The sequence below is a fragment of the Chelonia mydas genome, chromosome 8, assembly GCF_015237465.2.
Source record: "Chelonia mydas isolate rCheMyd1 chromosome 8, rCheMyd1.pri.v2, whole genome shotgun sequence".
NCBI lineage: Eukaryota > Metazoa > Chordata > Testudines > Cheloniidae > Chelonia > Chelonia mydas.
The window spans coordinates 105030369-105047520 of NC_057854.1; the positions used below are offsets into that span (position 1 = coordinate 105030369).

Genomic DNA, 17152 nt, shown 5'->3' on the forward strand with positions numbered 1-17152 from the left:
GGAAGAGAAGAATGAGGGGGGATTTGATAGCTGCTTTCAACTACCTGAAAGGGGGTTCCAAAGAGGATGGACCTAGACTGTTCTCAGTGGTAGCAGATGACAGAATGAGGAGTAATGGTCTCAAGTTGCAGTGGGGGAGGTTTAGGTTGATATTAGGAAAAACTTTTTCACTAGGAGGGTGGTGAAACACTGGAATGCATTACCTAGGGAGGTGGTGGAATCTCCTTCGAGGTTTCCAAGGTCAGGCCTGACAAAGCCCTGGCTGGGATGATTTAGTTGGGGATTGGTCCTGCTTTGAGCAGGGGGTTGGACTAGATGACCTCCTGAGGTCCCTTCCAACCCTGATAGTCTATGATTCTATGACAAGGAGCAGGGGGGTTTGGATGGGTGGGGAGTTCTGAAGGGGGCAGGAAGTGGGAGGGGTCGGATAGGGGGCGGGTGCCAGGCTGTTTGGGGAGGCAGAGCCTTCCCTACCCATACCTCCGTACAGTTTTGCAACCCCAGTGTGGCCCTCGGGTCAAAAAGTTTGCCCACCCCTGGCTTAAACCATCTACAAACATGATACTTGTCCTGGATGTGGGCTCTTCCAAACATTTTAGGCAGCTGGGGTGTAGGTCACTGACCAATATCGGTCTGGCACACAACTGACAGGATTTGATCCCAGGAGATCAAGGCATGACTCCAGTCCTGAGAATTAAATTTGGTCCAAACAGGATGTAAAAACTAAAACTAAAACCTAGAGATGCACTCTATCTAACAATGAAAAAAGAACCTGATTGTACACTGAACGAGGACCACTAGCTTGCGATAACTTGACTGGAAGTACTTCAACAACTGTCACTGTTGTTAAGAAGGAACTAAGAGGGGGTTGGGGCACCTCCACCCTCATACTAGCACGTCGGGGTATGTGGTGACAGAGCACTCGAGCCACCCCAATAGGTACCACGCGGGGGGAGTTCTCTAACAACTGTGCATGAGGTGTGCACACCGCCAGTGGAAGAGACATGGACAATCACTCAAAGAACTGGGTTGTTTGTTCCAGCATTCAGAGGGCCTTTCCTGCTGGCTGCCCAGCACGGTGCTTAGGCACACAGCAGTCTCCTTCCTCAGGAGCAGAACAGCTTGGGCTGAGTGACTGGTTCCCTTTTGCTGAGGGGTGGAGATGGCAGGTAAGAAAAAAGAGGCTTTGGAGACCACAATAACTTACTCATATGTTAAATAAAACTAAGCATTTTACCAGCATATTGGATTCTGAACTGGTTACAACTGCGGCAGAATGAATCTCATCTCATTGTATTATTCTTCCAGGAAAAACAAAACCCAGACAGTGGTGAACTGTTAAGGGTACACAGCTTTCATCCCTACCTTTAGCTTCTTTGATCATAGTGCAGTTTGAATGAACCCCAGAATGGCAACCACCACCCATTCTTACTGAAGGTACCCAAGTTGTCATGTGACCACTGGACAGACATGCAAGGAGAGGGTGTAATGGAGGATTAGGAGGAGGTTAATAGGTAGTAAGACTAGACAAATTAAAAGCCTTGTGAGGATTTCCAAGTAAAATTGTTAAAGATTTAAAATCAGTCCAGAGATTGTCTGTTTTGAAGTTAATTATGTTTATTACTAGATCAAATTAAAAATACAGAGGCTGCTGGAGTCTTATTTCTCCCCATGTTTGCATTAAAAAAAACAAAGCACAGCTGTAGACAGGTCAGACAACAGGAGCCCAAGTGGCGCATGGGAACTGTAGATACATATGGAAGCCTCAGGCTGGGTGGCCAGAGAAGGGTGAGACCCCTCTCATCCCAGGCATCCCTGATCACGCCAATACAGAACTCATTTAACCCCAGATCGGAGCTCTGTCTCATTCAGAAATTGGGAAGGATGATCTTAGAAAATGGGTGTAACCATTGAAACTACTTTCCCTGCCTGTCAGAAGGCCCTGCTTGTGGATCAGGAGTTCTCCTAGAAGTCTGGAGACAAAGAGGGATCTACAATAAGTAGTTCGCAAAACAGGACACTTGCTTCCCAGTTCTAAAAAGGAAAGGGAAAACTGATTTCCCAGTCTTGCCCAGGATTACATCCAGACAGCTCCATTCTACAGTTTGTGAAGACTCCAACCTGAACCAAAAATCAGACTTAGCATGAGGGGAGGCAGCCCATGATCTGCAATGCCACACCAAATGGAGCGAATGAATAGCTCTCACCCAGAGCTTCCCTGCGGGGTGGGTTAGCATCAACATTTGTGTTCTGAACACTTTTCTAGAAGTAACATCCTATTTTAAATATATTCCAAAAGCACCTGCCCAACTGACATCCTAATGGCACTTGTCCTGAGATTGGAAGGACTCCAGAGGAAGGGAATTTTCTGCCCCTTATATTTTAAGCACATTAATGGATGTGCCTACAGAATCCGTCTAAAAATTTAAAGATTTCACTTGGAGTCAAAAAATTATATGGACTCCCTGAAATGAGATTTACATCTATATATGTTTATTTAACTACATTTAACAATGTAGTTTATGAGAAATGGGACAATCTTCCTTTAACCAATGATGCAGGAAACTCAGCAAGGATGGCAGTGGTTTCCAAGACAGTGCAGACAGCCGACAAGACCCTCAGTCTGAAGTCTGTTTACAGAGAACACTTTGGGTCACATCAAGTCAGAGCTCCCTGACCAGAACTAACACCGAGCATGGAAACTCTCCTGAAAGTCACTCGGTCCTGGGAGCAGCAGGTGACAAAGCATGGCGTAACTGAACCGGAACACTGCAGGGCACAAGCCCAGCTGCCTTGCACTATGTTGTCATTTTAGGGTGGGAGCCTTCTTTGTAGATAGGTATTTATACCAGACATGTAGTATCACCCCCTAGAATGGAAACTCAGTCCATGCAGGTAATATAGCAGATTGGGTAGGAAGCCTGTACATCATCCAGACAGCTAAACTGGTACCTTTTTGGGGGTGGGGAAGCAGAACATAGAATAGATTTTCCAGTGATGAACAGGACAGCATTCAGTCTAGAGGGAATTAAAGTGAACCCCAGGTACATTAGAAGACTAGAGGGCAGATTCAGAGAGATGCTGGCAGTTTCCCCTCCTTTCGTTAGCCACAAAAAATGGCATCAAAAGGAGTTGCCTACTTGCAGCTCTAACAGATTCTCGTTTCATAACCCTGCTCGCTTGCAGATACTATGACAATTTCACAATGTCCCAGTTCTACATGTTAGCAATTCCAATGCTCACCAGAATGATTCATCACTTGAAACCGACCATAATGAATTAAGTTACTGGGTAGTGAAGGCCCTGTCCCTTTCAGGAATCTGTCCAAATGCTGATTAACAAGGGCTTCTCCCACACATTGTAAGAGAAGGACACAAGAGCAAGCCTGAGCACTAGAAATTTGTATTGTCACTAGTCACATCAGCATCCTGATCCCAGACGAGTTTTGGTATAAACAGAGGATCATTTTTCAAAAAAGCTTGTTGTTTGACTCTTAATCAGCAAAGTAATAAAAAGTCACTGTACTACACTACATTTTATTGCTAATCACAAATTGGTGCACCAGATTTCAAAATAATTTGGTTTATAGTGTTCTTTTTTAAACAAAGAGGAAACTGCTATAAATCAGGGTCTTGTGTATACAAGGTCCCTTTACTACAGCAATGGGTCTATGTCAGTGAAGAGGATTAAAAGAAAATAACTGAGTACATTTGTACGATGTTTTTCTCAACAAAGGGAAACTACCCAAGTCACTCCATTCAGCTGGAAGGCAGCCAGTCTGCCCACAGTCTAAAATCCCTTTCCCAGGGGGTGGGAAAGCCCCACATCCTTATACAACTGCTGCTTTAACTTGTTAATGCTTTACTAGGAGCATGTCAGAACATCTTCAGGATACATGCAATGCATGGCTCCTGAACTGACAGCTCTCCATTGTTGGGATAGTCAAGTCTCTCCGATACAACTAAGAATGTGGCCAATTAATGCTCTACACAGGATTTAAAAACAGATGCTCTACCAGCTGTGGCCAGACAGAACAACGTGGCAGCACTTCAGCTTCTGAGTGGCACTACACAACCATTCATTAACAAGTACAGTTCAGTCCATCTTGTAACTGGGTCCTATGCTCAGATCTAATTATCCTAGGTAAGAGCCTGTGGCAGCATGGCCACAGACAAGCTGCTGGACTGCTACAAATACTGCCGCCCTGTCATCTCCAATACTGTGGTGTTTGGCTCTCCAGGAGGACCCTTTGGACTTTATTGCCTTAGTGAAGTGTACGCTCAAGTACTCTCTGGGGGCTGAATGAACATTCTTGTTAGAGGGCTGCACTGCAGGAGGCTCCAGACAGATTCCTATTTATACGTAGGCACAGACCATTACAGTTAAACACGAGAGTCTCAAAATATCAAAATCAGAACAAAAAACTAAATAGAGAGTTAAATAGCTCATCCAATAGGATTTGATTTTCACATTTCATCTCTTCACACAAACGCCTCCAATCCACTTGGCTCTGCACAGCCTGAGGCTCCACCCTCAGAGGGGAGATGCTGAGAAAGAAGAAACTGAAGCTGCTCCAGACAAGACACACAGATATAAATATAAAAAGAGGTTCAATGTCAAGCACCAGTAATACTGCCTGCTCGGTGCAGGTGTGGCCATCGGGGAGAGACTCCCAGAATCAGGAACATTATTCAACAAAAACGACACACTTTGTATCCTCCTGCAGCTGCCAAGATTCCTGGGTGAAGTTCCCAGAAGAGTTTGCCACCTGTCAATTTTGGCTCAGACAAGAAGAAACAAAAAGACTGTTTGAGGAGATAAGCTGCGGAAGGCAGAACTCCCAAGCTGGCTTGCTGGATCTTTGTTCGGTGCAGACAACTTCAGGTGAGGCGCCTGCAGGCAGGCATCCACTGTTGCAACACTGAACGGTTCCACCATCCAACTATCTCCTTTCAGCTACTGCAGGGTACAGTATTATAGCTTCCTTTTTTTAAAAAAAACCCATGGATTTGAAATGTCCAAGTTTGGCCTCTGTTGTACTGGAGTGTTAGAATCCACTGGGAGGCTGGCATCTCTCCTTCTCTACCATAGGCAGCGCTTACTCCATGATGGCCCGGTACAGTGCAGGTTCAATGTAATCCTCCCGATAGCGTGAGTTGATCACTCTTTGTCTCTTCCGCTCTTGTTTGACCTCCTTCTCTGTGAAGATTTCTGTGAAGCGCATATCTGAAGCTACTGACTGCAAGAGTAAAGCAGGGTTAGACACCCACAGCGCCATTCAGATTAACTCATTACCCCTCACCTACAAGCGGTCCCACATGGCAGAGAAATCACTTGGGGCATGGGGCGCTGGGACTGTTATGTACAAGCCCAAGTGACACTGCAGCATGGAGAGAGAAACAGCTTAACAAACCTGCAGTCACTAGACCCACTGAAATTATTAATGGGCAAACACTGAGGGCCAAAGGATTCTAGCTCAGTGCCAAGCGTGAAGGAGACTTAAAGGGGTCAGTTCAATGATCAAACTAAACACCCGGTACGTCTGCAGCATGCTCTGCTCTGTTGAGACAGGCAGATTTACATACCCACTCAGCATGAATGCCCCACCCCTATCCTTCCTGGACTCAGACACACTGCATGCTTATTAACGAGTGTTGCAACTGAGCTAGGTCAGATGGGTGCACAGGACCTGCCTCTCAGGTCAGCAATGCACCTGGGTTGTGAATGGTCGTGGAGCTAATGCCTTACTATGCGAGGCCTACTGGAGCGATACAGGCCAAGGACACCAAGGCACTTCCCGGTGTACCTCACTATTTCAGAGAGGCAGGATTTCACTATTTAAGTCCCATAAATTGTCAGTTAGCAAGCAATGAAGGGCTACAGACCTCAGCTAGAGGTGAGCTGAAGTAATGTATCTACAGAAAGAGAGAGATCAGCCAAGGAATAGACAGCAAACAAACTCCCAGAGCAAATAGTGTTATGTAGTGGACATTTAGTACGTATGCACATCCCCACTACTTACCAGCCTTGATTTGACTCTCTTTGGAAGCTCCTCATCAAGGGTGTACACATCATCTCTCTTCGCCATCAGCTGGGATCCATCTTCAAATTCCACCTAACACACAAATCATACTGTACTGCCTGAAGTCACAAGAGCCAGACCCCCACACTACTACAGAGTCTCCCTGTTCAGTTCCCGGCTCTTAAGTGAGCTTCCATAATGAAAGCTTTCAATATACATGTACTTTCTGGCATAGCATGGGGTCATGTGTAAATGAGGGGGGGGAATCGCAGCAGCTAGTTTATATCTAGTACTGGGAACAGACTTTATACAAGCAATAATCCTGAGAGGAGCAGGAAGTTGCACGGCCCAATCTGCCTAGGGTCAAGGGAATGACCATTTTTAGGAATATTCTCAGAACACTTTGCAATAAGCCAGCCCCTCACTGGGGATTTTTACTCATCAGGCAAACTGGGTGCTTCAATGCCACTCCGGATATTACCCGAGCAGCAGGGTTGGGAGACGAGGACAAGGTGTACACAAGTACTCTAAAATTCAACGGTTTTTTTGTAAATAAAACTTTGCTTCAGCCAGATTCAGTTACAGGAGCTTAAATATTGGGGCCCATTTTCAAATACGGGCGCCTACCACGGTTCTAAGCTGTGCACGCACACCCGCGGATCTTAAACCCCGCGAAACATCACGTGCGCTCCGGCTTTTTTTTGGGGGGGGGCGCTTTGGCAGTGGCACGGAAGAAATAGTTTGTGCACACGGCCTGTTAAAAATTAGAGGGAACATTGGTGCCTACAGCTAGGCAGCCAGATAGAAGCAGCCTGAGTTTCAGAGGCGATGAGCCACCCCTAATGCTGCTGATTTCAGTGGGCGCTACCGGTGCTCCCCACCTCCGAAAACGAGGCTGTTTTCACACCCGAGTCTAAACCTGCCCATATTGTGCAGGCTCAGCATGACCCCCAGGACGTCTGGAAGCTCAACAGTCGCAGGATTCACTGCTGAGGGGGGTGGCAGAAGGGCTTAGCTCACGGTGCAGACACTGACTAGATGCCACTGTTTCCTACAACCTGCTGCATGGAATCACTTCTCTGCATATCCCATGGATCTGTATTTCTAGTGCAGAAGGGAAGGGATGAATAGCCCACACATCTGTACCTGGCTTTAAAACGGTGGGTCACCAAGGACATCTAGGCTAGAGCAGGGTCCTCAGCACCCAGTTATTCAGCATTTATGCTCCATCCAGACTAAAGGCTTAGATTTTTACTGCCATAAAAATATAATCTCTTCTCTATGCAGCTTTCCTTCCAATATACCAGGAACAAACCCCATAACCGCCCCCAACCCTTCCGGAGTGGATTTAATTGCAGGAGTTAAAGAGGGTCCTAGGACTTAGTTTGCCAGTAGTACCACAGTTCTACAAAAGGTCTTCTAAAATAGACAGTGGGGAGTTGTCTAGAGACTACCGTGATGAGCATTTTATCTAAATAGTGAGAGGTGGAGGGCAGCGGTAAGGAATAGGAGCTCGGTACCTGGTACATCTGGATGGCATGTGATGCCACAAATTTGGCTCCATAGACTTGCCCATCTGTCCATCTGACTTGCACGACCTCTCCTTCAGCAGGAGGACCCAGCTGAAGACAGTCTCGACTCTGATGGGACAAGAAAGAAAGTCGGGAGATGTGGAGAAGTGAGCAGTAACAACTTCTTTATATTTGCATAAAGATTCAGCAGGCCCAGAGAGATCCATCCAATTTTTAGAGGGCTTTCCATCAGAGTACCAAAGCACCTTACGAACAGCCCTTGAGATAGGTGGATATTACCACCTAGAGACAGGAAAATTGAGCCACAGGGTTCCACAACTAAACCATTAGTTCACAAACACAGGGTGTTTCCTGCTCCCAGCTACTTCAAATGGTCTGCAATTTCAAAGTCAAGCTTCTTGGATCCTTTCATTCTCCTGGCTCAGCTCGTTACAGAGACCCTGAACACAATCTGCACCCTCAGTGACAACTGTGCAAATGCATTGCCTTGTCATTTGCCCTTCACTACCCCACCACCCAGCCCTGCGTATTAGCCACATGGCTTGAATTAATATGCAACTAGATACCATTAACTTAGGTTTGAATGCATCCAGTGAAGTAAGCTGTAGCTCACGAAAGCTTATGCTCTAATAAATTTGTTAGTCTCTAAGGTGCCACAAGTCCTCCTGTTCTTTTTTGGGGTTTGAATAGAGACTGGAGTGTCTGGGTCATGACACATATTGAATCTATTTCCCCATGTTTAGTACCCTCACACCTTCTTGTCAACTGTCTAAATGGGCCATCTTGATTATCACTACAAAAGTTTTTTTCTCCTGCTGATAATAACTCATCTTAACTAATCAGCCTCTCACAGTTTGTATGGCAACTTCCAACTTATCTGTATGTATATATATTTCTTCTTACTATATGTTCCATTCTATGCATCCGATGAAGTTGGCTGTAGCCCACAAAAGCTAATGCTCTAATAAATTTATTAGTCTCTCAGGTGCCACAAGTACTCCTGTTCTTTTTAATGAATACAACTGTTCATAAGTCAGAAAGAAGATCAATACAGGCACTTTGCATCCAAAGCATTAAATTAGATAACAGGTTTTTAAGTGGGAAGAAATCTAAAAAGCTGTAAGAAATTCTCCGCTCAGATGAGAGTACCTCCCTCCTTATGAGCTGTCATTAACCCTCTAGAGATGTTAGCAGACAGACACAGACACATTTGCTCCCACAGTGGTGATGCAATTTCCTTGTACCACATGCCCTCTAGTGGAGTAGCTCCCTTATTTCACAACATACCACAATGTCCTCTGGATAGAGGTTGTCGCTGAAGGAGCCATCATCAAAGTTGACTTCATAGAAGGTTTCCTTTGTAAGACTGACCACTTCGCACTGATAGAAACGACCATTCTTGTGCTTGCTGATTACCATTTGCCCAGCTGAGAGATCTTGAAGAGCAGCTTTAGCTCGCTGAGACGAGAAGAGCTCTTGTTAGACAGCTAAAATGAAGGTCAGTATACTGGTACTGAACATGGGCCTTGGCAGATAAGAAGAGACAGAACTACACTGCTGCCAAGAGTTCTTAATTGAACGTAGGATCCACCAGTGATCTGAAGTCAATCTTTAAAAGAGTTTTCCCCCAGAGTGCTTTAAATGCTTAAAAACCAAACTAGTCAGCGGCAGCGACCAAGACAATGCAGTGCATAGCTCAGGCCACCTAGGGATTTACAAGCGCTCCGTCTTTAGAGTAGGTTCCTCAAGACAATTTGAGGACTTTGCAGCAAGCCCTCTACAGGCCCATCTCGAGCAGAATGCTGCAGTTCATTTGGCAGAAGGGCTACATGGGAACATCACCCACTGGTTGGTCAACAGAACAGGACATTCCACTGCGATCCCAGTACTAACTCTGCACATTAGTATCACTTACTTCACACACACATTAGCTATTCCTTCTCACAACAGCTCCAGGGGGGAGGTGGTTCTCAGTCACTTTATAGACAAAACTGAAACTAGGGAAAAGTGACTGGCTGAAGGTCATATGAAGTCAGCAGCAGGACTAAGATCAGGGCTCAGTTCTTGGCATGGGATGGGAGCCAAGGTCATTAGACTATGCTGGCCAAAATGCACAGGGAATTCTTTTATTGGTATGAATCTGTCCAAGACATTAACTCATCCACCTTATCTCTCTAGCACAGCCAAAAGCTTTTCCAGTTTCCCTTGATACTCAGGCCTATTCCAGAACAAATCCTAGCTGTGTTCCAAATACTCACCTCTGCCTGGGATGGAATCTTATGCCTAAAGCAGGTAATGAAGACAACGAATGGCCAGTCATCAGGCTGCATCATGACTCCAGCTGCTTGAGCACAGCTGACATGAAAGGACGTAGGACAGCGACCATGAGAGCACTGCACACAGCAACCTGCAATTCTCTTCCTCCGCTTCTTACAGAAGATGCATTTCTGCAGATAGGAAACTGCAGATTACTGCTCAGCACTGGCTTTCCCCAAGTACAGAAGACTGACAGGCTCCCCAGGTGTTACTAGAAATAGTTTTTTTTATTACTACATTATTCCAGTTACTCTTTATCCCAGAAAGGCACCATGCTTTATCACAGTCTAGAGAGAGAAGAGCACTTGTTTTATTTCATAACCGGGCAGGAATCTCAGGAGTTACAAACAGGGACACAGGAAAAAAGTAAGTGTTCATAATATACCAATCCAACAAGCTTAACAGCAAAACATGTGCACTGAAATGTCTGCAAGGAAAGGTGACCTGGACACGCATCATTCTACCACATTTCAGCAATGACAAAAGTCAATGGCCCACTGCAACTCCTGGCTGTAGTTATACAGGCCAGAGGGCTAGAGTAACATTATGCCCCAAAGGGTTTCATAGAACCAGAGACAGAACTTCAGAAGGGAGGAGAACTGAGTAGAATTTGTACAGATGCAGATTCCATAACCTTACCCTAAAGGCAGAAAGCTATATTTGGCCCAGCAGATTTGGCGTAACTGACGGATGTCTCAAACACTGGTTTATATCCTTAGAGCAGGATTGAGCAAACGGAGGAAAAGGCTCTAAAATGTAAGTATTTCTAAAAATTAGTCGTGCCAGCCAGGAAGTCCCATATCTTACAGCTAAAGTCAACATACAGCTTTTTATTTAAAAAGAAAAGGAGTACTTGTGGCACCTTAGAGACTAACCAGTTTATTTGAGCATGAGCTTTCGTGAGCTACAGCTCACTTCATCGGATGCATAGCATATCGTGGAAACTGCAGAAGGCATTATATACACACAGAGACCATGAAACAAAACTTCCTCCCACCCCACTCCCCAGCTGGCAACAGCTTATCTAAAGTGATCATCAAGTAGGGCCATTTCCAGCACAAATCCAGGTTTTCTCACCCTTTCCTTCCCCCCCCCCCCCCACCACACACACATACAAACTCACTCTCCTGCTGGTAATAGCCCATCCTTCTTTGAAACCTCTCTTTATAATGCACATGATAATCAAGGTGGGTCATTTCCAGCACTAATCCAGGTTTTCTCACCCCCCCCACCAAAAACCACACACACAAACTCACTCTCCTGCTGGAGAGTGGTTTTTGGAGGGGGGGGTGGTGAGAAAACCTGGATTAGTGCTGGAAATGACCCACCTTGATTATCATGCGCATTATAAAGAGAGGTTTCAAAGAGGGATGGGCTATTACCAGCAGGAGAGTGAGTTTGTATGTGTGTGTGGTGGGGGGGGGGGAAGGGAAGGGTGAGAAAACCTGGATTTGTGCTGGAAATGGCCCTACTTGATGATCACTTTAGATAAGCTGTTACCAGCAGGAGAGTGGGGTGGGAGGAAGTTTTGTTTCATGGTCTCTGTGTGTATATAATGTCTTCTGCAGTTTCCACGATATGCTATGCATCCGATGAAGTGAGCTGTAGCTCACGAAAGCTCATGCTCAAATAAACTGGTTAGTCTCTAAGGTGCCACAAGTACTCCTTTTCTTTTTACGAATACAGACTAACACGGCTGTTACTCTGAAACCAGCTTTTTATTTAATAGTTCTCACCTTGTTCGCCCCGAAATACTGAAGGTTTTTTTTTTTTTTAAAACAACAAAGTGGTTCAGTCCATCGTCATATTTTTAGGTACAGGGGTTTTGAGAATAAATTAAATGATTGTGAAGCACTTTGAGATCAGCTGATGAAAATATATAAGGAATAGGCATTAAGTATTTGCACCTTCTCCTACTTCCATCAGTCTGAGACTCATGGAGTGGCTAGACTGTAGAAATCCTTAAAAAGAGAGAACACTAAAAATGATAAAGCCGCCCAGGACTCAGGCCAGTTAGCAAGGACTCATGCAGAATAGGCTTCCTCAGATAGGACAGATCTACCTTTCATACCCGTGCAGAGGAGCTTTAGGGGCTACGTTCATGATCCAATCTCATCGCTGTCACCTCAGACTCTTCAATGACTGAGAATGCTCTTGGCAGTGGTCTCCCCTCTATTATGCTGCTTTTCCAGAGGCTCCAAGTCCACTGGTCAAATCCCACCCCACTTCTTCTGCTAGTGCTGCACTGGATTGCAGGCTTGGGTAGTTAATAGCAAGGTATGATGCGATATAACCATACAAAGCTCAGTTCTCTCCTTCTGGATTGCGGGAAACTCACTCCTTTAGATAGAAGAGGAGGAAGGGGGAGTCTAACATTCTTTAAACTGAGTTTGTAGACAAGCTAAACAGACCCAGCTTTTATTTTATTTGAAGTGCCTAGAGATTCCTGCATAAGATACCAACGTATTACTGTATTATGCAATTCAAATCACTAGCTAAACTATAACAAGACTCCATACTGACCCCTTTGTTAATTCTAACTTCAAGTAATTATCGTGCTCTGTGTTAATACCCAAGAACAAAGCTAGGCTTCGGAGAGTGGGGAGTACTCTAACTGGATTTATTTAACAAACCACCTCCCAACCATCAGAGTTCAGATTTTCTCAGACCTCTATTTAATAGAGGGAAGTTGTCTCCTTTAGGAGGAGACTAGAAGACCCCACAGATAGGGCTTCAATGAAACCAATAAGCCTAACAGTGAATCCCAGATGTCTCTTACCAGTCTGAAGCGCTGCAGAGGGATTTTGCCAACATCCACTGGACTGCGCTCTGCAATATTCACAAATTTTGCCTCCAGTACAGCTACAGCACACATCACATGAACCCACCTGCCAGAATTGGAGAGGAGAAAAAAAAAAATCAGTATACACTGGAGAAAAAGACAGTTGAGAATTTAAGTCAGTTTAGTGCTAACGAAGCGTAGCAGATTGGCAATCCCTCCAGCCCTAAGAATGAAGTCCTTTGTTGAACCATACAGCAGACTGGAGCTCAAGTAGTGCAAGCCTCCCTCACACTAGCCCTGATAATGGAGACATCTAGGAGCAAAACTAGACTTCATCCCATTTAGTTCTTGGCCTTTCCACTGAAGTGAACAAGGGAGCGATTGAGTGAGACTTGTGCTGCTGGTATTTATGCTGCAGGCACATGTGCCCTACAAGCTTGTTTCACTCAGGCCACAGACCTGTCAGATAATAACTATTTACAGTCACTACTGACCTGGTTTTGAAACAGTGACCTAGAGGTTAAAGGCCACTCCCAGAGTCTTCAGGCCAAGTTCCCATAGTTTACGCCTTGGCATTGCAAGTTAAGGTTTGGATACTAAATACCAATGTATTTTGCATCCAAGAACTTTAGACATACCAGCCAAGTTAATCTGTGTCCTTTTCCATTAACAGTCGCACATGCTGCAGCTGCCCAAGTCAGCCTTGAGCCACAACATGCTGCACTGCAGGAGGGCCCCATCTCCCCACGTCAGTGAAGTGTCGTTTGGGAAAAGTAAAGGAAGCTTTGTGGCTGTCCTGGGATGCAGACGTCTCCAGCTAAGCCCCAAGCTGAAGACACCAGCAGTGTAGATTTAGACAGTCTACTGGCAGAGATGAGATATGTGGAGCCTTTGGTTGCTGTATGGGGCGTGATCTCTCTGTACCCTGGTATTCAGAGTTCCTGGCCCCCCACGTGGCTCTGGGAACCAAAGACAATTTTACTTAATAAGAAACTTCGCAGTTAATAGCTATCACCACCTTGGGATGGGGAACTCCCTGGGAAGTCAGTGACTGGCTGTGGGTTTCTGTGATACTGCACCACTCACCCAAGTCCTGGTGCATGAGGCACCATGTGGTCACATCCTGAACTATGTTATATATGTTTACAACCCTCTGCATCCATCCTGTCAATCCATCTGGCAGATGCCCTTGGTCACGACATCATCCCTGCAGCACACTCACACTAAGCAATGCACTTTTAACAACCTTGTAAGTGCTCATGTGCTAAGCTGCTCCACAGAGAATGAAAAAGCTGGAATACTCACTTGTCATCATTGGCTCTCTGCAGTGCGCCTCCTCGTAATGAACACAAGCAGCAGTCCTGCCACAAAGAAGAAAATGAGGAACCATGTTATCTGTCAATGAAGCAGTAAGCGTGCGCCAGAGAGCCTCACTGTGACAACACATTCAGAGGAATAGCTCTTTGTTGCCAATTAGCCCCACGGATACAATCACTTTGCAGAGGACAGCCTAATTAAGAGCTATCAACCGGCTTCTGCTTTTGAGAAATGGACCCACCTCATAGTTCTCTAGATACTCACAGAGGTGGAGTAAACTAAGGAGAGCTACTCTGAAGACGGGTGGGAAAAATACTGAGAGCCAATGTTGTGAGCTCAGACCAGAGAAACAAAATCCTTTCCCAACTCGGCATAGCTGAAGCTGTGAACCAACCAGCTGGTGGATGTAATTCAAGGGGCTGGCCCCTGGAAGAGATGTAGTGGTCCATTCTATTGGTGGAGAGCCCATGACACTTTCTGAAAGAACCCCTCTACTCTGGGCCACCTTCCTCCTCAATGAGTTAGATTTCAGTATCCTCTCCCACTGCAGACACAGCTAAGCAACAAGTTAGCTGCATTTTGTAGAGCAGAAGGCGTCATATACAAGGAGAGACCACCACATTCCTGCAGAACTTCCCTTCTCCATTTCTGACCGCCACAACAGCCCGAATCACTGCACTGAGCAGCTGGTTCTTTAAGCCAGAAGACATTAAATCAAAAGCCCAAATGGAAGAGAATTACACTCTGGAGGTGTTCTCTAAATTACAGCCTTATCACAAAAGGGGAGCAGACATGGCACAACGCAAGGTTTCAGGAAGAGCTCTGTAACTAGCCTTCATCTCACCTTTCCCCCCGCGCTCCCATGGGCTCCCCACAGCTTGGATACCTGACTAATAGGATCCTCCTGAGTCCTTACAGAGAAAGTGAAGTGAGGCTTGTACAAGCCATTTTCTTACCTCTTCTAAAGCATTGGCTGTACACCTGGAGCACATCCAGTCTTCAGTGGCCTTGTCAGGGGACACACCATAACAACCTATAACGGAAACAGCACTGGCCTAATCTTACAGATCTCTCACCTTGGAGGTCAAAGAGGGAATATGAAAATTACAGCCCTTGGCTCCACTTCACAATCCCCATGTGAGGGTTCCATACACCTCAGGTTTGCTCGTACACCACCCTCGCCCCACCATTCACAAGGCCGTCTCCATGATCCAATTGAGGAACGGACTCAGTTCTTTATTACAGCTAACAGGGGTTGGTAGGTGGAATTGTTACCATGTACAAGATCAGACTGCAGGGCAAGTTAGTGCCTAGGAGTGGGGTCTGGCTGTACTCACTAGCATGAACACAGACACTGCAGTTTTTGCAGGTGATCAGGACACTAGTTCCATCTTCCTCCAGGTAAGGGGTTGAGAGATTGAGGTCAGTGCTGCAGCCAGTTGCAGTGAAGCACATCTCAGGAATCAGAGGTTTGGTTCGTACCTTCCTGGTGGCAGTACTTGCAGCAACTCCAGAGCTCTGACCATGGCCTCCACATTCTACCTATGAAAGTGAGGTGGGGAGCACAAGTATATTTTACTGGGAATATTGAAAACCTCAGATTTCCCTCTCATTATTATTCTTACCACCAGCTTCATCAGGCAAGGATAACTACTACACAACAGCAAGCTAATGACCAGATAAACTTTACTTCTGCGTCATTCAGAACATGATCCCATCTTTAAAGAGAAGTACAAGCCATAAGAACGGTCATACTGGGTCAGACCAATGGTCCATCTAGCCCAGTATCCTGTCTTCCAACAGCAGCCAATGCCAGCTGCTTCAGAGGGAATGAACAGAACAGGAAATCATCAAGTGATCCATCCCCTGTCGTCCAGGCCCAGTTTCTGGCGAACAGAGGCTAGGGACACTCAGAACATAGTGTTGGATCCCTGACCATCCTGGCTAATAGCCACTGATGGACCTATCCTCCATGAACTTATCTAGTTCTGTTTTGAACTCTGTTAGTGTCTTGGCCTTCACAACATCCCTGGCAAAGAGTTCCACAGGTCGACTGTGCCTTGTGTGAAGTAATACTTCCTTTTGTTTGTTTTAAACCTGCTGCCTGTTAATCTCATTAGTGGCCCCATGTTCTTGTGTTATGAGAAGGAGTAAATGACATTTCCTTATTCACTTTCTCCCCACCAGACTAGATTTTATAGACCGCTACCATACCCGCCAATTAGTTGTCTCTTTTTCAAGCTGAAAAGTCCCAGTCTTTTTAATCTCTCCTCATATGGGAGCTGTTCCGTACACCTAAGTATTTTAGTTGCCCTTCCCAATTCTTTTCCCATATATCTTTTCTGAGATGGGGTGACCAGATTTGCACACAGTATTCAAGATGTGAGCAGATCATGGAGTTATATAGTGGCATTATGATTTTTTCTGTCTTATCTATCCTTTCCCTGATAGTTCCTAACATTCTGTTAACTTTGACTGCTGCTACACATTGAGCAGATGTGTTCAGAGAACTATCCACGACGCCAAGATCTTTCTTGATTTTAAGACACCATCAGTTTGTATGCATAGTTGGGATGTTGTTTTCCAATGTGCATTACTTTGCATTTTTCAATACTGAATTTCATTTGCCATTTTGTTGCCCAGTCACCCAGTTTTGTGAGATCCTTTTGTAACTCTTCGCAGTCTGCTTTGGAATTACCTATCTTGAGTAGTTTTGTATTATCTGCAAATTTTGCCACCTCACTCTTGACTCCTTTTTCCAGCTCATATATGAATATATCTCTCTCCATTCTGACAACTAACCATTTATTCCTACTCTTTGTTTCCTATCTTTTAGCCAGTTACCGACCCATGAGAGGACCTTCCCTCTTATCCCATGACCACTTACTTCGCTTAAGAGCCTTTGGTGAGGGACCTTGTCAAAGGCTTTCTGAAAGTCTAAGCACACTATATCCAGTGGATCACTCTTGCCCATGTTTGATGACCCCCTTAAAGAATTCTAATAGATTGGTGAGGCATGATTTCCCTTTACAAAAACCACGTTGACTCTTCCCCACCAAATCATGTTCATCCATGCATCTGATAATTCTGTTCTTTACTATAGTTTCAACCTATTTGCCTGGTACTGAAGTTAGGCTTACCGGCCTGTAATTAATGAGATCACCCTGGAGCCTTTTTTTAAAA

At 45.3% G+C, this 17152-nt stretch overlaps 1 protein-coding gene across 5 annotated transcripts in view; it reads right to left on the reverse strand.

Annotated features, from left to right (window-relative positions):
- Positions 1-1599: 1599 nt before the first annotated feature.
- Positions 1600-17152, reverse strand: part of KDM4A (lysine demethylase 4A) — a 41845-nt gene continuing 26292 nt past the window's right edge. For 4 of the 5 annotated variants that reach the window (XM_037906232.2, XM_037906230.2, XM_037906231.2 and 1 more), the window contains 9 exons: positions 15307-15511; positions 14926-15002; positions 13958-14013; positions 12650-12758; positions 9813-10001; positions 8842-9012; positions 7543-7662; positions 6023-6115; positions 1600-5239 (listed from right to left, as the gene is read on the reverse strand). In XM_037906232.2, coding sequence (XP_037762160.1) covers positions 5099-5239; positions 6023-6115; positions 7543-7662; positions 8842-9012; positions 9813-10001; positions 12650-12758; positions 13958-14013; positions 14926-15002; positions 15307-15511 — 1161 coding nt within the window. In that variant the 3' untranslated portion in view covers positions 1600-5098. Of the gene's footprint in view, positions 5240-6022; positions 6116-7542; positions 7663-8841; positions 9013-9812; positions 10002-11646; positions 12211-12649; positions 12759-13957; positions 14014-14925; positions 15003-15306; positions 15512-17152 lie in introns of those variants that run through there. The other variant, XM_037906234.2, reaches the window with a different exon arrangement.